Source organism: Colletotrichum aenigma, assembly GCF_013390185.1.
Source record: "Colletotrichum aenigma strain Cg56 chromosome Unknown KSG_Cg56_contig07, whole genome shotgun sequence".
Classification (NCBI taxonomy): Eukaryota; Fungi; Ascomycota; class Sordariomycetes; order Glomerellales; family Glomerellaceae; genus Colletotrichum; species Colletotrichum aenigma.
This window is the reverse complement of record NW_023500913.1, coordinates 1,723,163-1,750,735: the sequence shown is the minus strand read 5'-3', so window position 1 is coordinate 1,750,735 and position 27,573 is coordinate 1,723,163. Positions and strand designations below refer to the sequence as shown.

General features: G+C 55.3%; 4 protein-coding genes across 4 annotated transcripts; 3 read left to right on the top strand and 1 right to left on the bottom strand.

The window, feature by feature from the left end:
* Nucleotides 1–2,117: 2,117 nt before the first annotated feature.
* CGCA056_v010734 (uncharacterized protein) lies at nucleotides 2,118–3,230 on the top strand (the record flags this gene model as incomplete). Its single annotated transcript, XM_037325981.1, has 3 exons — nucleotides 2,118–2,454; nucleotides 2,711–2,919; nucleotides 3,024–3,230. The coding sequence occupies 3 exons, from the start codon at nucleotides 2,118–2,120 to the stop codon at nucleotides 3,228–3,230; spliced, it is 753 nt and encodes a 250-aa protein (XP_037175291.1).
* A 76-nt stretch (nucleotides 3,231–3,306) lies between these two features.
* CGCA056_v010733 (uncharacterized protein) lies at nucleotides 3,307–4,140 on the top strand (the record flags this gene model as incomplete). The annotated part of the gene is made up of 1 exon (XM_037325980.1): nucleotides 3,307–4,140. One exon carries the CDS (start codon nucleotides 3,307–3,309, stop codon nucleotides 4,138–4,140), a length of 834 nt encoding a protein of 277 aa, XP_037175290.1.
* Nucleotides 4,141–7,140: 3,000 nt separating this feature from the next.
* On the top strand, nucleotides 7,141–8,626 carry dpb4 (DNA polymerase epsilon subunit D; the record flags this gene model as incomplete). The annotated part of the gene is made up of 5 exons (XM_037325979.1): nucleotides 7,141–7,464; nucleotides 7,562–7,695; nucleotides 7,822–7,940; nucleotides 8,078–8,498; nucleotides 8,554–8,626. The coding sequence occupies 5 exons, from the start codon at nucleotides 7,141–7,143 to the stop codon at nucleotides 8,624–8,626; spliced, it is 1,071 nt and encodes a 356-aa protein (XP_037175289.1).
* Nucleotides 8,627–12,602: 3,976 nt separating this feature from the next.
* CGCA056_v010731 (Chromatin structure-remodeling complex subunit rsc7) lies at nucleotides 12,603–14,267 on the bottom strand (the record flags this gene model as incomplete). Its single annotated transcript, XM_037325978.1, has 1 exon — nucleotides 12,603–14,267. One exon carries the CDS (start codon nucleotides 14,265–14,267, stop codon nucleotides 12,603–12,605), a length of 1,665 nt encoding a protein of 554 aa, XP_037175115.1.
* Between the last annotated feature and the right edge of the window lie 13,306 nt (nucleotides 14,268–27,573).

Genomic DNA, 27,573 nt, shown 5'->3' with positions numbered 1-27,573 from the left:
CACCTCCTCCTCCTCCACCAGCAGCCTGCTTCACGTTCTGGCCCTGCTTTAGCTCTGTCCGGAGAAGGGGGGATTAGGGCCTGTCATTGGCTGATCTGTTTAAACGCCATCTCTGTGCCTTGCGTAGGAGCGGCCTTCAACATGCCGTCAGAAATCAGCAAAAGACCACATGGCACCATCCAGGCCATGCCATTGCGCTGTAACCAAGTATCTTCCAGCCTGAACAGCCTCACATCACCAATTCGGCCTCATTCAGGGTTGAAGATAAGGCAAACAAGAGTTCTGCTGGGCGAAACATGGCTGCCGTCTAGAATGATGTCTGGTTAGGCTCTTCATTTGACTCGAGTGCTTGTCGTCCACCTCACCTCGTTCTCGTCATCGGCATCCAGGCGGCAGCTGTATCGTGGGACTAAAACGCCAAACGGCGACCAAGTCGAAAATTAGAAACATGATCCGTCTGCCAATTGCCTCCCGTAGCAGCTCAGGTGCAGCAAAACGCTATTCCCCTCCTCACCCCCTCTTTCTCCAACTTGCACCCCTGTTCTTGTGTCCTGTGGCCTGTGCCTGTGCCTGTGCCTGAGCCTGAGCCTGAGTGGCGCAAAGCCAGACTTTTCCACGGGCTGCTTACGGCGTAGGTGTGTTGCTCAACTCTTACGGATAGAGGCGGGCGGGCGGCGGATTCTTTCAACAGCACACCAACTGTGACAAGACCAAGCAGCTTCGCACAGCTTCCACCCCCCCTGCCCCCCCCCCCCCCCCCCCCCCCCCCTGGTCAAGAACCCCGACACATCTCAACCTCCGATGGCCCGCTTTGGATCCACGTCTCCACTGCCTTGAACTCGCTTCGTGCAGTGCAGTGCGGTTCGTTCGTTTCTCACTTCCTCTAACCACGGACCACTTTCTCTTCCAATGACCACAGACACGACACGCCTGGGGACAGAACCAGGAACAGTAACAGGAACAGGAACAGGGACAGGAACCCGCAACTAACCACCACCACCACCACCACCATCATCATGTTGCCCCCACCACCCACCCACTGCTGCCGCCCACCGCCCGCTCCGCTTCAGAATCTGCCAGACCGAGAGAAGGCCTCTGTTTCTCCGTCTGTAAGAGCTCTCTTCTGGCACTCTGTTTCTTCCTCATACTCGCTACCCTATTCTGAGGGCCTGCACCATGGGAGCCCCTGGATGCGTCCGCCGAATATGTCTCCTGCGGGATTATTCAACTCACAACTCACATGCCGTCCTCCAAAGCGGGTGCACGGGTGTACAGCTTATCCCTACAGAGAATTCGTACTCTGTACCCTGCCCTGTCATGTTTCCCTCTTGCTGGCTGTCCACGCCGCCATCTGCAGCCCAAGCCAAGGCCATACAAAATAGGGCGCCATTGTGAGTGTACAAGTGCACATACTATGTACATGCCTGGATCGTCTGTCTACCCTGCCTAGGTACGCAGCAAGTGGTTGGATGGACGGCTGCGGAGTGGTCCAAGGTGCCACCTCCCACCACCACACACACACACACACCACACCACACCACAGTACCTACTTGCTGAGGTACTATGGTACACGTCCTCCCCATGTTAGTGCTGCCGCAAGTGCCGCATCCAAGGAACCATGGATGTACCCTTTCACATCTTTTCTACACCGCGCAGCTGCACTTCGTACATAACCCAGGGTCTCGTCCACCACTCTCCCCTTTGGTCTCTCTGCGCGAGCCTCCTCTCTCGTCTCCAGCCCTTTCCTTTCCTTTTTCTTCTGAAGGTCTCCAGCACCAACCGGCTCCAAGTGTCCTGCTTGGAGTTGTGGAACCTCACTCACTTCACCCAAATCCTCATCCTGACCTGGTCCCAAGGTCAACCCGCCTGAACCGTTTGTTACCCTCTCCTTCTTATTTCCTAGCTGTTTATTTCTATTTCCTTCTCCTTCTCTCGCCCAAGTGGTCTTATTTCGCCTCCCTCGACAAGGGAGAGTCCAGTACTCGACGTTGGGGACTTGCCCATGGTATAGGCGTTTACTTGCCACGCTGGAACGTAATCTTGTGTGCAGTGATATTCGAGAAAACGGAGATGTTACCGGGCTGGCCCATACAACACACGGAGGCACGAATGCTAATATGTCGACAATGAGATATCTCTTGGTTACGGCATGGCTCGCGAGTCGCTCGACTCCAAGCAGAGCATCCTTGCTCAACGCGGACGAGGGTATCGACAGCACCATTAACGATGAAGATGAACGACTTGGCAAGGGGAAGGGCAAGGGAAAAGGGAAAGGGAAAGGAAAGGGTAAAAACAGAGACCAAGGTCCGTCTGTAAACCCAGAGCTGGAGCTTGCACCCGGCGCCAACACCGAAGCCTTGCCCGCCGTACTTGGACCGGGCCGAGTTGACGCACCTACCGACGGAGCCATCAACAACGGCTTGGAAGAAGCCAGAGGTGGCGGGGGAACAGAAGGTGCGGTCTTGGAAAGAGCACCCAGTATCCAACACACAGCACAGCACAGCACAGAGCACAGAGCTTTCAATGTTTACTCTCAAGCGGCCGCTACACCTGTGTTTTATGTTGCTCTCACCTCAGTGGACGACCTCCGATCGCCTCAGAACAAACACATCTTTACTACATCACCCACTCTTCGGATTCCTCTGGACATTTCCTAACGTCTTTCATCTCATTTGCGTGTATCGAACCTTGATGCTAACTCAACTCACAGGCGTGACAGCTGAGGAACCACCACCACCTCCCCCGCCGCCAGAGGAGCCCCCTCAGCAAGAGCCTCCTCCGCCTCCTCCACCTCCTGAGGAGCCGCCGCCGCCGCCTCCTCCACCACCACCCCCTCCTCCGCAGACCACTCCCCAGGCGCCCCCTCCGACAACTTCTTCACAGATCAGACCATCTCCGACGACGTCTCTACTTGTTCCTGTACTTTCTACTTCACGACCGGTGGCTTCCGTTATTTCTTCCTTTTCAACACCCAGCCTCCCCCGAGCGACCCTACCTGTTCCTAAACCTCCTCCTCGCTTTAGCTCAACACCCGTTTTCTCTGTGCCGAGTTTCCCTCAGCCGAGTTCACCACCGTCAAGGCCGCCACCGCAGAGTTCATCAACTCCTACCTTCGTTCCTCCGCAAAGTTCATCCACGTCTATCGTTGTACTGCCGCCGCCGCCGCCGCCGCCTTCGCCTCCCACGACAAATCCACCTGTCCAGACATTGCCGCCTGCTCAACCAACTGATGCCGGTAGCAGACCTCCAGTCTCTCCGGCGCCGGCTGCACCAAGCTCAACCTCGTTGACGGACCAGCAAGGTGTCATGGCTGGCAACGCACAGAACTTCGAGGGCGACCGAAGCCTCGTCATCGCCCTCAGTACCGTACTCTCGGTACTCGGAGTTGCGCTCATCGTTCTCACCATTTGCCTATGCTACCGCTACCGCTACGGCCGGCTCCCTCTCGCCCCTTGGCGCAGACGGGGCCCATTCAGTCAACGCGGGTGTACGCCCATTGACGACGAGGAGATTGAGTCTTGGAAGGCCAACCGAGCCATTGAGAAATCGACGACAATCGTCATTGACAAGCACGATCCGGCTCCCACTGTCCGCAAGCCGCCCAGCGTTATCGTCTACCAGACTCACCACCACTCGAACCAGTCTCGTGCCTCGTCCGAGATTTCCCCTCGGTCTCCGTATCACAAGCGCAGTATGGACAAAAAGAGTATGGATGTTCCGAACACTCCCGTCCTCGCTCGGGCGCCCAATGCTCGCGTCGGTCTGACTGACGACACAATCGAGGGAGACGCCGCCTTCCTCCCTTCACCGAAGCGCCAAAACTCGAGGCTGTCCAAATTGCCACCACTCTCACCCCGCAATGGTCACGGCAGACACCGCAGCTCCCGCAGCAGTGCCAGCGTCGGCAGCCTACGAGACCACTGGTTCGGCTACCAAACCGACGTTGAGCTCTCACCACGAGGCTCCATCGACCATTACGCCCACATGCCTTCATCTGCGCACTCTGATGGTAGGCACCAGCGGATCTACTCCGACTCCTCGATCCCTCCGCGGCTGTCTCTCGACGAGGACGTACGCATGGGTGGCCTTTCCCCCCGACCCTATCTCCGGCAATCTGAGATTGGCATTGCCGTAGGCTGAAGCTCCGATTCGAATTCTTGCCTTCGCCGAGAAGTCACACCCCTGGCGAAGTGCCGTGTCTTACTACCTAACTTTTTGCGCGAAACCCTGCAAACGATTGCGGCTACCAATACGCACCGCACGCAACCACAACCCACACTCGTTTCAGCTCTTGCGCTATTCCCGCAGGCCTGGAAAGTGCGGGGTGCTATCTTGTGAGCACTTGTTTCACAAACCGATGGATGGCAAACATATCACAATACTTTGTGTGTGCGACTTGGTACCACACGAGTGAGGTGGAGGTTACCCGGGAACGGCTTTTGCCTTATTCAAGAACGAGACGGGGCAACACCTGTTGCCACCGCCGCCGCCGTTGAACTTTTGGGTTTTCGATGCCTTCGATGAACCGTCTTAGCCAGGAGCCTCTGCTGGGCGCGAGGCACACATACACAGCACTCCTCTCAAATGTTCTTCTTAACTGAATGAGCATTCGGCAGTGCACTGCATGGACTGAGTCCATGGAGAAGACACGTAGATGCCCTTGACGGCATCTCATTTTCCTTTGTCTTACGGAGCCATGAACTTCGAAACACCAACATCGGATTGGTGATGGACGGAAATACCCCTACGAATGGACTCATCACAGAAGCTGCAAAGGCGGCCAATTTTCCTTAACTTCATCACACTAGGGCACACACAAGTTGGATGAAAGAGCCCGATCGCAAAGAATACAATCTATACAAACCATCTTCTTCTACCCATGCGATGTCAACCGTGCCACGTCAGTGACCAGAATAACTTTGACCCTAGCCCAGCGAACCATCTCATCCTCGTGCAGGCATGGTATAGCATCATTGTGGCGATCACGGCATGCAAGTCATTCTTAGCTCCGTCCCAATGAGGAACTTGTTGCGTACCGTGAGGGGTCGACACGACGACCTGTCGTCCCAAGTAAGCACAAACGCCTCCCGACGCCAGCCATGGCGCTGAGCACACCGCTACATCCATTATTAGTGAAACAAACAGCTCACTGAGAAGGTGGGGGGAAGGCACGATGGTGGATGGCTCCGACGTTGCCCAGCGTTCGTGAGGAAAGGCAATTCTCTCTTGGTATCGTGACCAAGGTTTCCGCGTTGTTGGTCCCACGCACGCACGGGAGAAGAAGGGGCGGCAAGCCACGCCTGCCACAGATGCCATCCCAGCATAAGGGATGCGATGACGGGCCCGATGTGAAACACCGCGCTTCGTCGTCGGATGGGTGCGCGAATGACAGCGGAGGTTGGCGAAGGGGCGACGGGGCGGGGTAGACAAGGGTTCACTTTGGAGTTGTAGAAAGAGAGAGAGAGAGAGAGAGCGACTTCCTCGGGAACACTAAGTTCGCCAAGCTCAGTCTGTGGATGGCTGGGCAGCAAGGCAGATGAGGAATTGTGGACGGCAAATCGTTGCCCTAGTCCAAGAGGCCTGTCGATCCAAGAGTGTCAGCCTTTTAGAGCCATTCGATTAGATACTCGATGCAGGTCCAGATCGGGGCATGCATATGTGTGGGGGTGTAGTAGTTGACAGGTGCCTCCGAGGTTGAGTTTGCTTTTCTTCGGGGTTTGACTTCTTTTGACAGATGTCCTCGATCAAATAAGTCTCTTTGGGGGGAAAGAGGTGGGCTGGCGTGATCCAGCCTTTGCCTGATGCATCCACGATAAAAGTTCTCTCACATGCGAGTTCGCGACTTCTTGGCGACTATTGTCTGCGAGAGCGGGGTGCGACGCCGACGGGCGGCTTCAGGTTGGTTCGTCCGGAAGAGCTTCGACCATGCGGGACAAGATGCCATTTTCTCAAGGACATGCGGACAGCAGCGATATTCACGGTGGGTCGGATAAGGGGCACATGATGAAGAGGGTATCCCGCGCTCCTCGCTTCGCAGCCTTGAGGTTCGCGAAGATGCTTCTCGTTGTCGTTAAGTGCGACAGGTGCAGGAGGTAAAGATGAGATGGTTAAGTGAAGCACATGAGATTGTCGTTTTCCCGAAATCATGAAAATCATTGAGGGCTTCCATCGTGGGATGGGATCCAACAGTTCCTTGGATAAAGACTAGTGCGATTATTCGTATCTGAAAAGAAGACAGTCGTTTGAATACGAAAAGATGTTGGGCAGCAACTATGCGGTGAAATCAGTAGTGAAGTAAGAGGTGATGTTGTTCAGTGAGATGAGTAATCAAGATGGGCCTGGGGCAAAGGGAGATCGAAATGCACTTAACGCGTCCATACCTACTGCGGTATGCTCTGGGATAGTGGGGCACTCACTACCTTTCCTAGGTACTCGAAAAGTCGCGTCTACCTTGCAACGCACGACGCGCCGGCGAGTCGTCAACTCGCTAGGTTGGTTGTACGGATACGTTGGCCGACGACGGGCGAGCGCAGTCGCAGCAGCCGGGTGCAGTTGTTGCAGTTCACATTGGCTCTCACTCCCGTTGCAGTCTCCACCCACCACCACACCATACCTTACCATACCATCATACCTTACCTTACCTTACTCTCACGACCAGAGCCTCCCTCGACCTCCCCTTTCCTTGCCTGAGTGACATTCTCACGCCCTCCGCCTGCGGAAGCGATCGACGGCCATGGGATTTGAGTTGAATTGAAGCTCCGTCTCTTTCAATTGCCAACAAACTCACAAGTCCACCTCCCAACCCGACGCTGGCTCACGACAACCACGGCGCATCCCGCAAAGACACCCAACCTGACCCTGGTCTCCCCTGAGAAGCAGCCCAGAGCAGCACTCAGCCCGTCCGTGGGTGAAAAACTTCAACTTCTCACCAATCCACGCCCGCGTTTACGCCTACGCCACCTTCTCTCACCGCACCTCCCGCGCGACATCATCTCGCAGAAACGAGCTGCCCGCGTGCATCGCAAACTCAATCCGTGCCTGGTCTTTTTCTCCGGTCACACAACCGCCACCCTACCACCGTACAACACCTCTCTCACCCACAACCCGCAAAGTTCACCCACACAGACAAACTGACACAAAATGCCTCCGCGCAAAAGCGACGCCAGCCGTAGGAGCGACGTCTCCACCGCCCGATTCGCCGTAATGGACGAGGACCCGGCCACCACCCCGACCACGGGACCGACTCCCGCTGCTCCCGCAACTCCCGCCGCCGCCGCTTCCACCGCTCCTGTCTCTGCGGCGCCCTCCAGTGCCGCTGCCGGAGCGAAGTCGACACCCGAGTCAGCCAAGGTGTCTTCATCAACACCTCTCACGATGACGACGGTCTTGAACGCTGGATCTGACAAGAAGGACTCTGAGAAGGCACCGAAGGAGAAGGCTGACAAGGATTCTCTGACCATTGAAGTATGTGCTCATTATTCACGTGTATCTCGGTACACGGGGGAGGAAGAGACAGACACATGCAGAAGAATGAATACTAAGCTTACACATACATCATCAGGACCTTAACTTACCCAAGTCCATCATCACAAGACTGGCCAAGGGTGTGCTACCTCCACAATCTCAGATCCAGGCCAATGCTGTCTTGGCAATGAGCAAGAGCGCCACAGTCTTCATCAACTACCTTGCAGCACAGTGCGTTCACCGAGACAACCCCCTTTGATGAATGTTCTTGAAAGATGTGTCCCGTGAAGCAAATGTGCCCCCGACATGGGCTTGTTATCGTGGAAGGATCTGAAGGCTGACTTTGTGTGACTGAAGCGCTAATCAAAATACTGTCAATGCCAACAAAAAGACGGTTAGTGCTGAAGATGTGTTCAAAGCTCTTGAAGACATTGAGTTTGGGTTTCTGCGAGAGCCTTTGGAGCAGGAGTTTGCGAGTGAGTCAAACCCGAGATTCCAACTCACGATACCAAAACGACCATCACTTCACCAACCATCCGAGGCTCAGCCTGCCTGATACTACCTGACACCTTCCGGCATATGCTCGAGGCTCAGCCGCTAATTGTCTGTCCAGAATTCAACCAGATACAATCTGCGAAGCGCTCCTCATACCGCCAAAAGGTCGCTGCCAAGAAGGGCGGCGCAGCAGCAGGCGCTGCGGCAGGAGTCGCTGGGGCTGCAGCCGCCGCCGCATCTGCAGATGATAGCATCATCAGCACTGCTTCTGCCGACGGTGACGCCCCTAGGGCGAAGAAGGCCCGCGTTGACGAGTCTTCCATGACCGTCGACGAGGCTGACGACGCCGAGACGGAGCCCGAAGAGGAGGCCAACGAGGACGAAGACGAAGACGAAGACGAGGAAGCAGAGGAAGAAGAAGACGAGGACGAGGATGAGGGTGAAGGCAGCGGCGAGGAGACGCAAGACGCTTTGGAGGAGAAGGAGGAGGGCGATGAGGAGGATGTCGACGAGGCGATTGACGGCGACGAGAGTGATTAGTACGCGATGACCGCCACAGACCGGCGGAGGCATTATCGGTGCCTCACTCTGAAGCCAGCTGGAGCTGCATACGGTATTGGCGAAGCATGCGGAGTACGTGGGCGATGGCGTCCGCACGTTCATATAGACGGCCTTTCGTATGTATTTGTCAAAAGTCCTTGAAGCGGAAATGAAGCACTCATATCTGCCACATTCACGATCTGTTCATTTACTTCCTGTTATCTCTCTCCTACGCTTCCACCCGATCCTGCTTGGCCACTCGCCCAGTCGAATGATCTTTGTTTCTCTCTTGCCTGTTGCCTTTCACACCTCTCTGTCTATACCCGATCCCGGGCTCTCGCGGACCCCCTTCCAAAAAACAACATCGCTATCACCTGGGTTCCCGGAGTCCTGATAAACTTTCTCAATAGCCATGTCAGCTCCGCTTGAAAGATGGTAAACTTGCCAAGTGACCAGTTCCCAGAGGACAACCCCACCCCCTGCTGAGCTCCGTTCCTAGCTTACCTACAACAACAATAACGTTCAAGGAAAACGAGTCAAAAAGGAATATGAAAACAAAGTAGCTTAACAACAGACTACCCCACAACCGAACTCCGGTCTCGTTCATGCTCAGTCTCGTGTCTTTTTTTCTTGCAGACTGAAAGACAACCAGCGAGTAACGCACATGGGACGATGACGACCTAGAAGAAAGCCGTTGTATTAAAACAAAAAAGGCAGGCAACCCAACTTCTGATTGGCGCCGCCTGTTCGTTGCCTTTCCGAACGTTTGGTTTTCCTCCCCCAAAAAAAAAAAAAAAAAAAAAAAAAAAAAGCCAATCCATTGTTTCGTTTCATTCAGCCTGAAATTCACCTTTTCTTCTTCCACAGTTCGCCTCGACCTTCTCCTTTCGACTCCCTTTTCGTACATCTCTTGTGGTTTTTCCTTTTCCCACGCGCCCTACTCTCCCCCAAGAGTTCCTCCGGCGATGGGGCTGGCCACATGTTCAGGGCATACACACACTACCGCCCCCCCTCCCCTCCCATTCATTATATTTAACCCCCAATGGCGGATTCAGACGAGACGAAACATCCCACACAAACCCGTCATAAACCTCTTTTGGTCTCTGTCTCTCTGTGTCTCTCCACACCTGTGTCCGTGTCACCCGTTCTGTCTCCCGGGCCCTAATTACGAGTAGGAGCAAGTCTTCACCGCTACAAACAGACTCAAACCTTCGTCAGCGGTCTGGAATTCAATGGACGAAATACGATTTCCGGTCGGCTCCGAAGACTAGACAGATCATCGTTTCTGCATGTCTCAGCGCCAAATCTTCGTCGTCCTCGCAGTTCCCAGCCCTATTCCTTGCATGCCGCCAGATCCTCTTGGGAATTCTGACGACCCTATCGCAATATCTGCTGGCTTACTTCTCCAATGCGACGATGCTTTCCCCTCTCACCCAGGCAGAGACTAGACTTTTCTATATGCGATGAATAAGTTGCCTCCTTTCTCCCGTCCGATGTAAGCCCGCCCATGCCGTGTGGAAGCGCGCCACATTATGTCCCGCGCCCCGTCTTTCCCGACTCTCCCGCCGGTGGCGGATCCGAATATGCCGGGACGTTCCCGAGTATCTCGACTTTTTACGAATCTACAGAGCCTATCTCTCTTTCTCTCCCAGCTTCTGATCAAAACAGACAAAGAAGAAGAAGGAAAACCAGTTCGCGACGCTACTGTTCGCCGAGAGCAAGATCCACCTGTCTGTAGTCTGTATTCTTCCACCACTCCGATTTCGCCCTTTCGGCCTTCAGGCTTCGGCCGAGAGTTTCATGGGGCATACTGCAATCGACCTGGACCGCCCAAGCCCGAACATGTACGAGACACGGGGGGGTTCGAACGGAGGTCAAGCGCGGTGAGGGCAGGAGAGAGGGAGCGAGAAGAACGAGGTGCCAGAGAGGGGAAGGGGGGCAGAGAGAAGGAGGGAGGGCAGGGAGGCAAAGCCCCTTGGTGCCACAGTCGGGGAGGGTGGGAAGACGAAAGAGGAAAGCAGAAAGTGACGGGGGGAGCTTAAAGAAAGCCGCAAGGGTAAAGGAAACAAGAAATAAGAAAAAGATTGGACGTGGGTGTGGAGGGGAGGTGGTTTAAAAAAACACGCTTTTTCGTCCCCTTTCTATCCTGAACCATCGAAGAATGGGAAGAAGCCAAAAGACGATGTTTATTACAGATACCCCACCGGGGCCGGGCGCCAAACACTATCATCCCCGTCTCACAAACGGGCTTTCGTCCCGATAACGAGCCTTTCTGGTTTGGACAGACCACAAACTCAAACGACCAGATGGCACATGCGAGGAGGAGAAAGCTCCCCAGCCACCGGAGCAGGCTGTTACCGACACAGAATCAGGTGAGCACAGATGCTTCATAAAAATAGTTGCTACGGCGGATGGTTCTTCTACAGAAGACAATGGCATATTTCTGTGTTGTGGAAAAAGTCGGTTGGAATAGTGCTCGCATGCGCATTCGCAAACAAGTCTTTTCGAAACCTCGGGCAAGGACTTAGAGAAGGGGACAGTGAGATCAGGAAAACAAAACGACCACTCGTTTGCATTAATTCGAGACTACAAAACCTCCGCGGAGGTCCAAGAACCCGTCTTCTTTCACCATCTTCAAGTACATAGCCGTAGTAGTTGCGACAGAATAGGTCATAAAACAGAAGTGTCAAGAGCTTTGAAAACAAAACCAAGTCTTCGATCGACGCAGCTCCATGCAACCAACAAGACCCGTTTCCATCCATGCCATGAAATTCCCCCACGAGAGAAAAAGTAGATGTGGGAAATAACGAAAACAACTGTTACCAAATGCCGCATATCGTGGCGCTTCTTGCCGACCCCCCCTCAATAGGACCCCCAAAGCGTGACGACGAATATCAAGTCTCATCACCAAGTACACAGCGCAACTTCCTCCAATGCTGCTGCGGTGTGTCGGCCGACACAAAGATAAAACAAGGCCAGTATGATTTGGCTGCCGACGTGCAGATGGAAAGGGGTCCTCGTCCATGTCGACTGCTCAAGAGCAAATGCGATCCTGCTACCCTGGGAACAAGGATACACCCCAGACCACGAGCAAACCTTAAAACTATACCGCGACTTATCCCCTTAGCTTTGTCGCCTCCGCGGTTCTTCGCTTTCGTGACAACCTTGAAGCCAAGTCGGGGAAGTTCCCGGTCGTTCGGCACGGGCCAGAGTGGTAACCTCCCACCCATAGAGCTGGGGGAACTGCCATTCGTCAAGTTGGAGGTGCTAGTTGCTGTCCCTCAAAGCTAAATCTCGACTTGAAATTGCTGCAAGTGCTCGACTAGGCAAAAGATCGTGATCTCCCTTGTCAAGCCTGCCTACTATGGCTGGCGCTGAGTGATGGCGGCCGATGTCATGAGAATGCCCTCAGTGCGCACAAGTCGTAGTCTGCAACTAAACTTGCTGCTGAGTCAACCTCCGCTGCCTCAGCCGCGCGGCAGGAGAAACGACGCGTGGACGGTGTGTTCGTATGGTATCGTATTCGAGAGGATGAGAGGGACTAACTAACACAGTGCGCGAAGCGAGTCGGCGACAAGAAGACGATGGTATCAAATTGAAGTCGAAATTGCCCGCGTGCCCACGGCGAGGAAACCAAAAATAACAAAAAGTCGGGGAGACAAGAGACAAAAACATGTTGTCGAGTGGTAATAAAGTCAAAAGAAATCGAATACAAGGCCAACCAATGTTGCAAACAGAAATGCATCCTCCCATGATGCAGATACCAGAAAGAAACCAACAGAGAACGCAGTACAGTGATAATCAATTCCCCTCCTGACCTGAGATGATGTGTTCCCGGATCCCCTGCGACTCCTCTATTCATCCCTTCTCGGCCAAAATGCTGTACGAAGACTGACAGGCCGGCGGCCCAAAAGCACATAGCCTCCACCTAACTGTATGCTTGGGTATCCTTCAGAGGGCAGCAGAAAAGCCTGCCAAACCGGCGAAAGTCAGGAGTCGCCGCCGCGTATATAAGAGAAACGAAACTAAGGATTGTTGCCAGAATACTGACAAAATGAAGAGCACAAGAGGGCAAGAAGACGATAACGTCGTGTTTCTTAAGTTCATTGGGGTTGGTTTGTCCACCACTGTGCAGGTGTCTGTTGATTCGACCACGCCTGCGTAACCGCTGGAGAACCTTGGTTCGGTTGAGGCATGTACTGGCGAGGAGTCTGGTCTGTGGGGTACATTGCCTGACCCGCACCGTAGTTCTGGCCCATACCCGGCATGCCAGGAAATTGCATCGCTGGCTGGACACTGCTCGTCGCGTGCCGAAGCTGAGGCGCTGGTGATTGCTGATGCGACTGCTGATTCTGCGTCGTGTAGCCCGAGTAGTTGTGCTGAGGCGTTTGTTGTGTCTGGGGCCACATTTGGCCGGACGCAGGATAGTGGTAGCCCTGAGCCCCCTGCGGCATATTGCTCGCACTCCCTGCTGCAGGCAAAGTCGTTGGCTTGTTGTTCTTTTGGGAAGATGGTTGGGCCATACCTCTCATCGGAGCCTGACTGATCGGATTCTGCGCGTGTATCGACTGGGAGTAAGGTGGGGCCGTCATCATCATTTGCGGGCTTTGGTTAGGCACAATACCAGACTGTGGCATGCCACTGGCAGATGTGTGGGGTGACTGCGTTGCACGCGTCGTCGGGGCTGCCGCGTCGCTCGTAGATACAGCTTGCGCCAGGTTGGAGGACTGGGGTTGCTCATGGGGTCTCCTCCAAATGCCCTGAAGATAGTCTCCACGCATGTCACGTTGCTGATTGAGCGAACGGTTGTACTCAGCAGCGTGGTGCGCCTGGGCGTGAACCTCTCCAATCTGGGCAGGGCGTGTTTGGTCCTGGTAAGCCGGGCCGGTAATTTCCTGGCGGGGACCGCCTTTGAGGATGCCGCTGTAATCGCGAGGGCGGTTGTCACTGAGCTCTGATCCTAGTGTTATCACGGGCATTCTGGTCGTTGTTCCGGTTGGCGCTCCAAGCATACCTGGTTGGACGATCTGGGGTTGGGGGGCGCCGGGGAACTGGCTGGGAGTGTTGCTGTAAACGATTTCTCCGTGCGGACCTCCCATCATGACCTGGTTTTGCGCCTCGGCGGCAGCTTCTCTGGCCTTGGCGGCCCCGGGACGCTTCTCACCAGCGAGGTCGGCTTCGGTGAAGCCTTGCTTTCGTGCCTTGGTTTCCCAATAGTCGTCGCGGACTCTTCGGCCATTGGTAATGACGCGACTGCCGAATTGCCTGAACATGGATCGTGCCGTGACGATGGCAATCTGTCGTGACCGATACGAAAACGGTAAAATCTCCTGGCTGACAAGGTCGTCCTTTTCGGGCTGGCTGGCGATGATTTTGTAGAGCGATCTGTTCTTGTTGAACAGCAAGTACGAATCACGATATCCCAGTACTCTTGCGCACTCCGTGGCCAACATGAAGAGCTTGTCGCCACGGTTAGGGACCAAGAATGTCCGGCATTTGTATTCACGACCGCCCAAAAGCTGCCCGTTGGGCATCACCTTCTTCTCTCCAAATTCATCGATCTCTCTCGGGAGGTATTCGTCACCGGCGGCGTTCAGCTGGTCGGTGGTGTGGTCTCTCACGGTTGGTAGGGCCTTCAGCGTGGTCTTCGTCGGAGTAGTCTTCGGCGGGGGGGAGGCTTGCGCAGGCGCGTAGGCAACGGCTTGCCCTCCTGGCAACGGCGCGGCCTGGTTTTGGGGAGTTTGCGGTGGTGGGATGGTTTGAGGCATGTTGCTAACGGGGGCCTGACCGGCAGTCTCGGAGGTTTTCCCCTTCAAAGATTTTCCACGTTTTCTCGGGTTGGAGTCACCTTGCGAGGACGCACGAGATGTTAGCTTGTATTGCGTTGCGCGCTGCGGGAAGGAGCCTGGAGGTGACACGCGCGCTTGATGAACAGCACAAGCATTCTGGGGTTGATCGCTAAGATTAAGAAAACATACCGGCACCGCCTGCAGGAGCTCTTTCGAGGAAACTGTCGGGGGATCGACTTCTTTTGATACCGCGGAGGCTGGCGTTTAGGAGGTCTTGTTAATAATCGGAGGCGTCAGCACATACAAGTCATTGCGGGATAGCAACGCAGAGACTGGCGCAGCCATGGTGCAAGACAGAGAGAGACGTAAGCGACTGCGCCGGTATTACCTGTTACCGACACCGACGAACAGGGCCTCGCTGTGGAATGCGATGACGGCTAGCGGCAAGGCAGGCAGGCTGAGGCTGGGTAGAGGGCGGGGGGGAAGTGAAACTGGGGAGGGGGGGGGCTATTAAGAGCAAATAAGCAACATACCAGGTGAGTTGAGGGCAGCCGGATTGATTGTCGCACTATCAGCTCCGTTCGGCTGAGTGGAGTACATTGAGCGCGCAAAACGTCTCCCAGCAGCAGCAGCAAGATTGAGGAAAGAAGGTCTACGACGACGTGTCTTGATATAGTTGGATTGCCTTCCGGCCGGGTCGCGGTCAAGGGCGACACTGAGTCTGGGGGTGGTGCGCTGGGCGATGCAGGGCAAGGTTATGCGTGCATATGGTTGGCGCAAACCTCTGATATGTCCCTGGCGGGAGGTGTCGAGTAATAACAGGTAGGGGGAGCGGCCTGGGAAGAAGTCGAATGGAAGCTTTCGTGCCTCTCCGTCTCGTTCGCTCTTCTTGCCGCAAGGCAGGCAGTGAAGGGGGGGGGGGATGAGGGGTGTATAGCTAAGAAAAGTTTGAATTCAAGATGAAAATGCAAAGAGTTGAGTTGCAGCGCCGGTACAACCAAGCCGTAGAACTCAATAGAGTATGGGCAGGGTCTGTGTCCTGGCCGTGGGGTATGCGGCGGGAAGATTCCTTCGCGAAGAGGGCCTGTGTGAGGCCTGCTATGTAAGATGCGAAGAATCGTGTGGCGAGATTGCTGCCTCGGGCGGGTACTTGTCGCGCGGCAAGTGAAGAGACAGAGACAGGCTCAGTCAAAGCGAAGAGGCAGAGAGGGAGAAGACAAAAACACAAAAAAACAGTTGATGAGTGCCCCTCTAGTTGGCGACGGCGAGGGACGAGTGTGGGCGAGGAATGTAGAGGTCGTCGCCAGTGGAGATGCGCGAGCGCGTGGTGGTGAAGGAGGGAAGATGACGGATGGTTGGCTGGTGTTCGCAAAGATGCTGCGTGGTAAGGATAAGGTCGATGATGGATGGACGGAGAGAAGTGGGCGACTGAGAACGGCAAGGCAGGGTCGGCTGGTAGGTAGGGAGGGTGGATGAGGTGTGTTGTATCTTGCCGTCGGGTGGGTGAAGAAAGTACTTGGGCAAGTACTTTGTACTTTTGGCGGTTGGGGTCGGCGGGCAGAGTCCGCAGGTACCTGATGCTTGGCAGACTGAGGCAAAAGCGAAGGAACATGGGCAAGGACTGCGTGACTACGTGACTGCGTGAGGATGGATAGGTAAGCAAGCAGCAGAGGAAGAGAGACAGCACGGAGCAGCGACAGCGACAGCGACAGCGAGGCGGCGGCGTGGTCGGATGCTTGCGCTTGTCAACTTGCAGCCGTATGCCTTTCTGGGCGACTTCTGTGCTCGACAACCAAGGGTTTGCGCGAGAGTGTGTTAAGAGTGAGAGGGGGCGTGTGAGAAAATGCGAGTCCGCAAATAGTATGTGCAAACTGGAGACTACCGACGGGGTATCTTGCAGAAGAGAAAAACGTCGCCTTTCAAGTCAGGTACGATGACGATGCGCTGGAGACGATGGCTTTGGCTGAATGAATCAGCAGAAGCAGGCTGGTTCTACGGTTGGGTTGTTGGATATGCGCCGCTCCTGTGTTTCCGACTTTTTCGAAAGTCCCTGCCTGTCCCAGGGCGTCGACGGCGAGGGGCCAGCGAGCAGAGCAGAACAGAGCAGGTGCAGCTTTACGCCGGGATGTTTGAACGTGTTCTGGAGTACAGATCTTTGATGTCTGATCTATGAAGCTGGAGTCGAGTCGACGAGGAGCTGGACCCCGCGACACTCGAGATTGCGACTGGTGATGGCGGCGTCGGATAGCGCGCAGCAAACAGGGTCGTTATCAGGTGCAATGCGAGAGTCGTTGGTAGGGGCCTGGAGCTGGGTCATGTCGATGCCACAGCTGGAGCTAACACTAGAGCTACCGGGCTGGGCTGGTTCTCGCGCTACGCAGTAGGTACCTTGCCGAGTACTTGACCGGGCTGGCGCATGCGCATGCGCAGAGGAGGTGCAGGCAGGTTGCAGGTGCAGATGTCCCGGCGCAGCGCGACGCAGACGGAGGAGGGGAGGGGAGGGGAGGGGAGAAAAGGCTGGGACTGACTGGAATGAATTGGTGGATGGATGGACGGTTGAGAGGGTGGGTACGTAGGTAGGTGTGGGTGGATGGACTTGACCGGGACAGGGCCTCCTGTTGCTAGGATTGAGATTGGGATTGGGGACTGGGAAAGTCTGGGAGTGGTGGGAAGTGTGACTGAGAATGACGGCGACAGGGACATGGACCAGACGAATCCCAGAAAACGAGAAAGACGGCTTGCATGCAAGAGCCAGCCAGAATAGATGTTGATGGTAGACGGCGGCGGCGGCGGCGGCGGCGGGGCAGAAGACGTGCCTCGGGTGTGGCGAGCACACTACTCTTTTTTAGGCAGCACGGGGTTGAGGGTGGTGGAATTAGAGAAGTTGGCAGCGGCAGCAGACAGGAGACAGTCGAGACAGCGTCCAAGACGAGATATGGGGGGGGGGGGGGGGGAGGCATGATCAGGAAAAATGAAGGGAAAAAAAAAAAACCGTTCTCCCCTCTCTCTTGCTCATCCTCATGGAAAGCAGCAGGGAAGTGGAAAACAACGACAAAACGGACAGAAGATGGAGCCAGGGTATACCCTTGTCACACGGTTACGAGAAGCCAGCCAAGACCAGAGACTGTGAGAACATCGACTTTTTTTCTCCTCGGAGACTGACTGGAGCGCTGTCATGATCTGAGTGAGTCCAATGTGGACGAGGTCTGGTCTGGTCTGCTCGGAATGAAGTGGGCAAAAGACGTGCATTGTCAGATAGGTACCTTACCAGGATGCGGAAAGTGCCTTAGATGCAAGTGACTGACTGCAGGAGTCAGAAGTGGAAGGCCAAGGTCAGGTAACGGCAGCGGGGAGGATACCTTCCATGACCTTAGTCGCAGTGTTGCTTGCAGAAGAAGCACGAGGTACCTAGGTTCCGAGCCATCAACCAATGGATCAAGCAGCATGACTACCTAACCACGATGGCACCTAGGTACGGTAGCGTATTCCCAGCTCATAACACGCCGTGATATGCAGCTGGCGCAAAAGAGAGGAGGAGTCAAAATGTGGGGACCTTCCATCTGGGCAAGGGCACGGACACTGCGACCGACGGCGACCGCGCCAGGGAGTGTCGTGGTGCGCGTGGAAGGCGGCGACCGACAGGACAGGGCAGGCGCAGGGTAGGGCGTGTCTAGTATCCGTACTTGCCATGCCTTGCCTTGCCTTGCCTTGCCTTGCCTTGCCTTGCCTTGCCTTGCCTTGCACTTCACCTCGAAGTGCAAATGAAAGTGAGAGTGCAATTGCAACAGCTGCACCAAACCAAAGCAAACCTGCCGACCTTAAGCAAAGCAGCAGACAGACGCAAGAAGCTGTGAGCTAAGCAGCTTGACGTCGAATTTCCTAACCCCCCCCGCCGGTTTGGCGGAATTATTGCCATTACTCTCACCCGCTAGCACCGATCGGGCTCGGTCTGACGGCCGCAGTCTTACACGACGACCGCGACGACAGCGGCGGTCTGTTCTCTGCAGCAGCCATTCACACATATGTAATAAGCCGGCTGGGAGGGGCGCCGTCACATTCGCGGTCACAGAACGTGACTGACAGATGCAAGCCATCTTGTCCATGGCCAATGTCGAGAACCCAGCCTATCCGTACCTACCTTGCCTGGTCATGGTCATGGCCATGGGCTGGGGGTGGGGGGTAGCTTTGATCGGAGACCAGGGAACTGGCAGGCAGGCAGGCAAGCCTTCAGAACATGCCGCGGACAGGCAAGCAACATGGCAATATGTCCGATGAACGAAGACGACGACGACACGACCCTACCTTACTCCACGCTCGGCATCGCAAAGAATCTCACTCACCATGACTCTGCCTGCCTGCCTGGCCGGGCGTCGGCACAAGACAAGATACTTCCAATGTTGCATCCTCCTCCTTACCTGGCATCCGCGCTTCCACCGACCGGCCAAACTCGCGATCCAGTTCAAGTCATGAACGCGCTCGCCGTCATCCTTTTTCCAGGGTTATTAAAAGCGCAGTGTGGAGAACGCGCAAGACCAACGCCAACACCAACGCCAGCACCAGCAACAGTACCAGCGCCAGCGCCAGCGCCAGCGCCACGTCCAGATCTGACGCGGTGGCCAGGTATCATGTACCTCTCGTCATGGAAAGCATATGGGCATCAACGGCAACGTAATGCCTCAACGCCGATACTGCACTTCCGCAATCACCTCAAAGTCGGGTGCCCACGTATTACCAAAGGCTTCAAGAGCTGGTAATTCTGACCAAATACGAACTGTGTGTCAGGCGAGGCTCTCATTGCAACGCAACTGTCACAGGGCACCCGTTCTCGTTCGGCCACTGATATCCGGATGTGACAACCAAGTCTGCCAATGAACGTTCGCCTCGACGTTGTACTCAACACCGCCACCACCCCCTTCATCTTCGTCTACTCGCGGCCTTCTCTCTCGTGCTACGAACGCTTCGGCGACATTCCTGCTACCGAAGGGTTTGTCAATGGTTTGTCCGAGGCCCTGGAAAGGCCTAGACTTCTCAACACACAAAACTTTCATCCCCCCTCCTCCTGCGTTACCCTGGACCAGCATCTGGCGCCAATCTCACATCTGAGCCCAACCAAGCTTCTCTACTGGACAGCCTTCACGAATTGGCAGCAGCCTCCACAAAGACTTCACATAAGCAGTAACAGATGTGGACGGCAAAGCTCACCGTTGGCCCCGTACGAAGATCCCTAGGTACAGGCTGTTTCTTGCCCGCCTGATCGACTTCCGGCTTGCTGTCTGCTGAGAAAGCCCACGGACCTGACAGCCTATGTTCTTCCTTCTCAACTTCCACCACGGCGATCCTGCGTCTTGCCTCTTGCTCATTTGCTTCAAACTCTGCACGTAAATGCTACCTCGAGAATCCTGGGAAGACAATGCTGCAAAACGAGCCCAAAGTGGATTTTGCCCGACGGCCACGAGTCTTGGATGACGCCAACCGAGGCCCGCTCCGATAATCACACCTGGGGACTCGACATGAGTGTCGCGACTTAGACCCCGGGCACGCATTTGCCCTCGGCCACGGCGGGATTCTTCTCTCTAAGACTGACCTTGAATTTCGCTGTCTGCGGCCCGTCTGGACTTCCACTTAACCTAATCGGTGCCCCGACAGGGGCCTCAAGGAGAACCGTCCCCTGTTCCAGTCTCACGACACTGCATGAGAAAAAGGAAGCGGGCCACACTGCTGCGGCAGAGTGGCACCCCAACTTGCGTAGATGGGGTGCGGGAACGATCACTCGACATTAAACCCCGGAGCAGCATCAGGCGGCAGCGGGCCAGACATGCCCACCACTTCAACATACCTACCACCGCCATCACCCGTACCTCACATCCATGATCCCAAGCGTTCCTGTGCTGATTGGCTTAGCAAGGGGCATGCTGCCATCATATGCCAGCTGGAGAGTGCCTCCTCCATATTTCAGTGCATCTGGACACAGGCACTCCAGGTAGATGTCGTCCAGTTCTCATACGAAAGACGGCAGGATCTACCGTGGCATCTGGCCCGACGCCAAACTGGTATGTCGACATGCGACGTCTTGAACAGTGACCGAATGCCCCTTTTTTTTTTCCCTCTTCTTTTTCTTTTAGGATTGTTTCTCAGAATGGGCCTTGAGGGACGACAAGCTTCCCAAATTGTTCACAGTCAAACAGTCAATCCAAAGCTTCTAGCCGCACGTTTGCACGCCGCTTTTACGTGCGCGTTGCTCTGTACACGAGATGACGGCGATCTGTGGATGACCTTTAACCGACAAGGCTCCCTCTTCGTCTCTACATGCCAATTCAACTCTCCATGGCAGCAGAATCGATATCATACATTACTGGCTACGGCCAGTAATGTGAGAACTTCCATCCAAGGGACTTGCTACAACGCTAGCTTCGGTCTAAGCAAGCAAGCTGCTTTACCTGGCGTCCCAAAAGTGAATGATTCGCGGTCCCGAAGAGTCAACGGCTGAAAACTACGTTGCTTTCAAACTACCGCTCACCAACGTGCAGATTTTGCCGATTGCGCAACATCTTGCAACGGAAAATCAACCTGATTCGGTCTGGATATGGGCGCCCTTGTCTCATCAACCCTTTCAACAATCTATATCACTCTACCCGTCGGCGACATGGCCAACCCGGGATAGTGTTAACTGTCTGAGCCAGCGAAATGCACAAGGCCTGATATGGAAATAATCGCAGCTGGCGCAAACGGTCGGTGGAAGGTCGAGATCAGCGTCCGCCCCCTCGGGGTCTTCCTGTTGCTTGTAACAGTTTCTGCAAGGCTGCCGTTTGGCAAATTCAGACCCACGTCAAAAAACACAGGATGAATGTTCTGGCACTCCTCTAAAGCAGCGAAAGCATGCACTTTCTCTGCAAGTCTCATGGGTAGGTGCCTTCTAGTTTGCTGACCGATACTTCTGGACAGGCTTCGCTGGTCCATGCCATGGTGCTGTTGGCGAATTACTGACACGGAAACTTCGTCCCGAGAGGAGACGGATCTGTTCTTGACACATAGCTTCCCCTCTAAGAATGCACCCAACCCCAGACCGACCAACAGAAGCGTCAAAGTTCGGCAAGTGTCTCTGGCATGCCGGCGGCTGGCGCTGAAGCCAGGACAACTCCTTCGGCATGCCCCGTTTTGGGCTGCGTGCAACGACATGTACAGCGCTCGATTCACAATAACGAAACTTGTTGGTGAAAGAGGGCCCGTCCTTGCTCGACGCGGTTGGAACTGGTGAATTGCCCTCGCCGCTAAGGCTGTGTGTCTTGCTTGATATTCGCTTTGTATGAATACTCCAGCTGACAAGGCATGAAGACGTGAGCAGGGCCGCGGAGTGGAGCGGTAAAATCCCCGACAATCTTTTCTCGACTGACTCGCTCACTGGGCATGCCCCCGGTCAACGTTGTTCTTGGCGCGTCTTTCGCACAGACACCGTTCTTGTCGCCAGGAATATGATCGACCAATCGCTCTAGCCTGAGCTGCCATCGGCTGGAGGAGGACCCCCCGTAATGGCGCACGCGCTATCGACAACAACCCCTGTCGAACAATGTCCACATGCACTGTCAAAGGCGATCGAAACGGACGGGATCAGGATCAGGGAATTGTCTCCGCCAAGTTCCTTCTGTTAGCCGAACGTCGTGGCTCTCGCAGGGCGTCTGCCTCTAGCAAAAACGACGGCCTCGTCTTCGCGCCCTCGTACGCGAGACAGAGAGAGATGACATGCGAGCCGGCCTCTCGCGCGCGACTCGCGTGTTCCTCACTTAATTGCCACAGACGAATGCTAATTTAGACTCAAACCGCTGCGCGTGGATGATACTACCACAACCCTCGAAGCAGCGGGCAGAGAGACTTCTTGCATCAACCAGAAGGGAAGCCCACGAACCAAGGGCAAGTACAATGATGCTCATGCGCTGGAGTGAGGAATCGGGGCAGAACGGCGGGCGGCCACGCCGGGTGATGAAAGCCCAACGAGGTGCGTAGGGAACCGGAGTTGATGAGGCCGCTGCCCTACATGGATGGCTCTGACTCTGACACAGATGAGGTCAGCCTGCAGCCGCTATTTCCTCCAATATCCGCGGCTTCCCTCTCGTGTAGAGCTGCCTGCCGCCGCCAGAGGACCGTTTCTGATAAAACGAGGAATAATGACCCCCCGTTCCAACATATCACGCGGGCATCTCTAAGACCTTTAGGGGCGGCCCATCAACGCCTCGAGTCGGGCTAGGCCAGAGACACTTCGTCATTCTCGTCGCGACGTCAAGAAAGCATTGCTTACTAAAAAGCCATAGCATCTCGTCTCCGGAGGGTAATGCTTCTTGTTGAACGGCGTACTGATGCAGGACCGCAAAACTGCGACCCGACTCCACGACTCCCCAGCTCCTTCAAACTCTTCCAACCCTCGCAGGCCGGCTCTGTGTCGGCGCAACTGACCTTGTCATAACATCCTGCCATTGCGATCTCCAGTAGTCACATAATCAGGGAGGAAAGGGTGAAGCCGGCGATGAGCTCGCCGTAATGGTAAGGTGGTACAAGGCCAGACGCGAAACACTGCAGCCAAGCAAAATGGACAATGTTCTTACGTTCGGGCATGACCGGGGTCTCGTTATAGCAAGGCTCCTGGAATGGCACGATATTGTCCTGCCGCGGTCTTCTTCTTCTCGCACCGAGCATTTTAGACTCCAGCTGTCACCTCGGCCGGTCCATAAACAACCGACAAGGTTCCAGCTCACGGGTGAAGACTGGGAAACAGGACACAATATTGCAAAAGACTGACATGGTGCCACGGATCTAACCCATGGGAAGTCACATATGTGCCTACGATTGCCGACGGCCCAATCGTACTGGCCAATGTGGAGGTGCTGTGCGGACCCGACTTGTTGGAGATGGCCGCTCTCCCAGCCGCAGTGCAAGCGAAAGAGGAAGGGGGGGCCGGCACAGGAATCCTCTGCAATCACATTGCCTTTGAGTTGATCTTGCATTGGCCGCAAAAGCTTCTCGACGTGCATCGTCCCTCATCAGGCGACAGCGGAGCATGCGACGGCTAAGTGCGCTTTTTTGACTTGCCAGTCGCATGGGTCTCCGCCGCTGGCTGGCCTCACCGACGTTTCTCAAGTCGACATCAGCCGAAGCTGATTGGCCCACCCGCAAAGATCCTGGCCTGGACAATATGAGAAAGCGCCACAGCTGAAACTCGGTGCTAACTGGGAGCCCGTCATCGATAATGGCTGCGAGGGAAATGAACCATGCAGCCGACCTACTTGGTTGTATCCTTATGACGCTCAACCAAGTTGGAACAGCGCCGGCATCTAGATCGCAAGATGGCACTTGCACAAACGGTGCTTCACTAGCTTCGTCTCGGCCTCTGCTCAACGACGGCATATTCGAAAAGCAAGAGGCCAAAAAGAATAACACGCAGCGGTCGAGAAGCTTCCTATTACTCGTGTCTCTGCAGCATGCTTGCTGTACTGGCGGGCGAGCCAGCGAAGAAGATGTCGACGGACGAAGAAGCGTTTCAGCCGACTCGGCTTCAAGCCAGGATGTGTGTTTCTTGGCATCGACGGCGCGGAGGATTCGACATGACGGGTCTTCCTAAACGGGGATGCCTCGGATTTAAGAAAAGACCGATCAATCGCGAAAACACGATGTGGTTCCAGTCTGGTTTCCTCGCTCGTTTCGTATCTGGTCATGTTGACTATGCCTTCCTTCTCCATCTCTGTCTCTCTCGCCCCAATGTCGTCTGAGGCGCGTCGCAATCGCGCTACAGAGCTGAGCCACGCGTCTGCCCCTCCTACGGCTCGATCTGATAAGAAGGCGCGAGAAAGATAAACGAGGCTGGGAATAAGAAACAGGTGACCGAATATGGGCGAAATGGCATCTGGGCCATCCATCCAGTGCATCCAGGCTAAAGCAGCCAGGCCGCGCAGAAAGTGTGGGAGGCAAGCGTGAAGCTGGCCAGAGAAGATGGTGTGCAAGGTTGAGCTTGGCTGGTGGACCGCTAAGTTAGTCGAGAGATGGCCTGGAGAGACAGTATGGACGACGGAGGGGGGGTGGACAACAACGACTGCGAAGTTGGCGGGGAGGGTAAGTACGGAAAGCGGTTGATGGAGGGGCAGCCTGGAGGACATCTTGGCTGTTGGTTCTCCCGAAGAGGCCAGGATGATTGGTTTGGGACGTCTCAATCACGGTGGCGCACTGGCCACGCTGCAAATCATGGGTTCAACGACGGCCCACCACTAAAAAGCAGTGCTTTTCCTCTACGCACAGCATGTGCATGGCATGACATGGCATAGCATGGCTCTGCGGTTGGTTGACTGGGGGTGACCTGGCCAGCCCAGGAAAAGGCAGGATAAAGTGGTGTGGAGGTGTGGGAGAGAGTAAGAAAAAGGAAGAAGAGTCGTGTTCCTTGCCCACGGCTTGGGACGACTTCCTGCTGACCAGGTCGAGCTGTTGTGCGATGAGGAAAGAGACAGGCGGAAGAGAGTTTCCACGGTCGAGACAAGAGACGAAGAGAGTTGGGAGTGAGATCGGGGGTGTAGTGTGTATGTGCCCACACCTCCAACATCTCGTTTCTCTCCGAGCGAGCCGTGCCAGGCCAGGCCAGACCAGGCCAGTGGCTTGCTTCCACGGGTGTGCAGATGGTATGTACTATGTATGCTCAACGTGTGTTGCGGGCGGCGGAGAGCCGCCGAAGCTGGCTGATGTTCCCGTGGATTCGCAGCCGGTCAGCAGCAGCGGGATCCGTTTCGTCTTCGTAGTATCCGTACGGGGCATACGTGCTCTCGAGGCGCCAAGCAGGCGGATTGGGTCTTCGTACGTGCTATCCATGGATGTATTTGCGATTCGCATGGCGCCCTGGCCAGGCTGTCCCGTGTTATCCTGCCCTTGCTGATGCTGCACTGGTGGCCCTTGCTTCGGCGGCGATGCGATGGGAACGGATGGCCACGCTGCTGGTTGTGAAAGTGGTGGGTGTCCGGGACGGGCATGCTGCCAGGTAGGTGCTGCTGCTACCCAGAGGGCGGTGATGGTTGGCTGTCACTCAAGAGGATGCCGCCGCAACGGTACCCAATGGTCTGGAGAATGGGAAGACAAAGATGGGAAGGGGCGCGCCCCCGGCCGCCAGGGGAGTCGTCCTTCACATTGAGCCGCTGAGCGCAGGCTGGGGTGTCTGACAGTGGTGTCGGGGTGTCTGCGGTTCTAGGCAGAGTCCGTGGGCGGCTGCTGTGCATCCTCCCGGCTGGCTGGTATGAGTAGATTGGGGTGTTGTGCGTTTGGTTGCGCACCAGGCTGGAATTGACGTGGTGGTGGTGATGGTAGAGCGATGGGCAGAAGGGAGCTTGAAAGTTGAATCCTGGTCATTGTTGTTGTGGCTTGGATATTGTCGATGTTGCCAGAAGAAGGATATCTCCAGCCAAGATATGGATGGCAAGCGCCTCCCGTACGCAGTACTCTGTATTCTGTGCTCTGTACGGACTTTGAAGATGAAAGAAAGAGTGGCAGACTTGGTTCGGTATCCGTACGGATACCTAGGAAAGCTGAGGAACCGGGGTAGCAGGACTGGGGACTGGGACTGGGACTGGGACTGGGACTGGCCCGCTGTGTTTCTTTTTTCCACGGTGCGGGAGCTACCCTTGGATCCTTGCTTACCCGCTCCTGCAGCAAACCAAACACTCATCGGTGCGGTGCCATCCATTCCCCATGTCATGTCCCATTGATTCTTCCATCCTCCCTCCCACCTTCCCAGGCTCCCTCCAAACTGCCATGCTCTTGTTCCCTTCCCTCGTCTCCTCCTCGGCCTGCTACTCGTCCTCCTCCTCCCCTCCCGTGCTTTGCACCTTGTTGGACCCTTCCCGCCCCTGGAATCTCACCCATCACTCTCGTCCTGCCCCTCCCCTCCCTCCATCTCGCGGTGGTGGGTAGGCCCCCCCCTCCACGTCCACCCCGACCCAACCCAACCCAACTTGCAGAAGAGCATCGTCCATCTCGTTTCTTTTTAGGAACCCATCAGAACGAAGCTCTTCCGATCTCAGTCGCCTCTTGTTCGCAGCAAGAAAGCAGTACAGTAGCGGCTAATGTACACCGGCGCGTGTCTTACCGCCCGCTGTGGAGAACGGGGCAGCCACCACCAACAATAACCCCATGTGAACACCAACACCACCCGCCCACTGTACATATGTAAGTCATTCCTTGTCCCGCCCCTCGCTCGACTGCCGGCGCCATCGTAGTGCTGCGAGGTGCGGTGCGCGACCACAAGCAGAGAAAGTTGTCCATTCTTTGCTCTGATGCGCGCATTTCTACGTTGTGGAGTACACTTTACCATGGATTCGATATCTCCAACGTCGTCCATTTTATGTTTCACTTCTTGCCCTGTGATTGCGCTGCCTCACGGAAGAGGAGGCCTTTGGATTCCTCGGCATACAAACACCTTTCGTTCGGTTGCCATGTCCGAGCAACTACCGGTTGACGGAATACCACTTCACGACAGCGATGGACCTTGCTAGAGCCGTTTTGCTACACTTGATCCGCCATTGGCTGCAATACGCTCTCTTCCTTTGTCTTCCATTCGTAGTGCATTGTGAGAGGTGCCTATCCTAATCAACAATGGTAAAACAATCAAGTTTGGCCAACCTCCATAATTTAGCTCCCGCCTCCGCACGGATGCATTTGCGTCAGGACCAAGCCTTGCCTATTCAGTTTCGTCTTCATCTTCCTCCCTTGCACCCTATTTCAGACGACGGGCATCTAGAGGCAGTGCACCATCATGTCGTTTAGCAGTTGATCTATTCAATGCGCTGACTCGGTTTGCGGCGAATGCAACGGCTCTCGGGCCTCCCGTCATCTCCTCGACTGATGTTAGTCTTTGACATTGCAGACACAGATATCCCTAAGCTTTTCAGGGTCCCCAGCCAGCCCACAGAACCCTAGTTTTGGCTCTGCAATGCAGGAAGCCCGGCTTCCGGCCGAGAGGGACGGCACCTCGAGGCCTGATGGCCGAGTGCCATTGCTTCAGAGTCAAAAGTAGTTTTTTCAACGTCGTCGACTCCCAGTTCGTTGCAAGAGAAAAAATTATAAGCGTTTTGGGCTGATGTCTCATCTCTTACAGCTGGAACCTTCGTTTACGCAGTCCAAGTCCGTTTCTCAGACTAGCCAGCCACGAGTTACCGATCATGTCAAGAGTCAGCCTGATCCCGAGCGGAACGTGGCTCGTTTCCGTTATGTGCTTGCTTGTGAGATGGGAAAGGAACGGACCACAGCAGGCCACGCCGCTGACCAA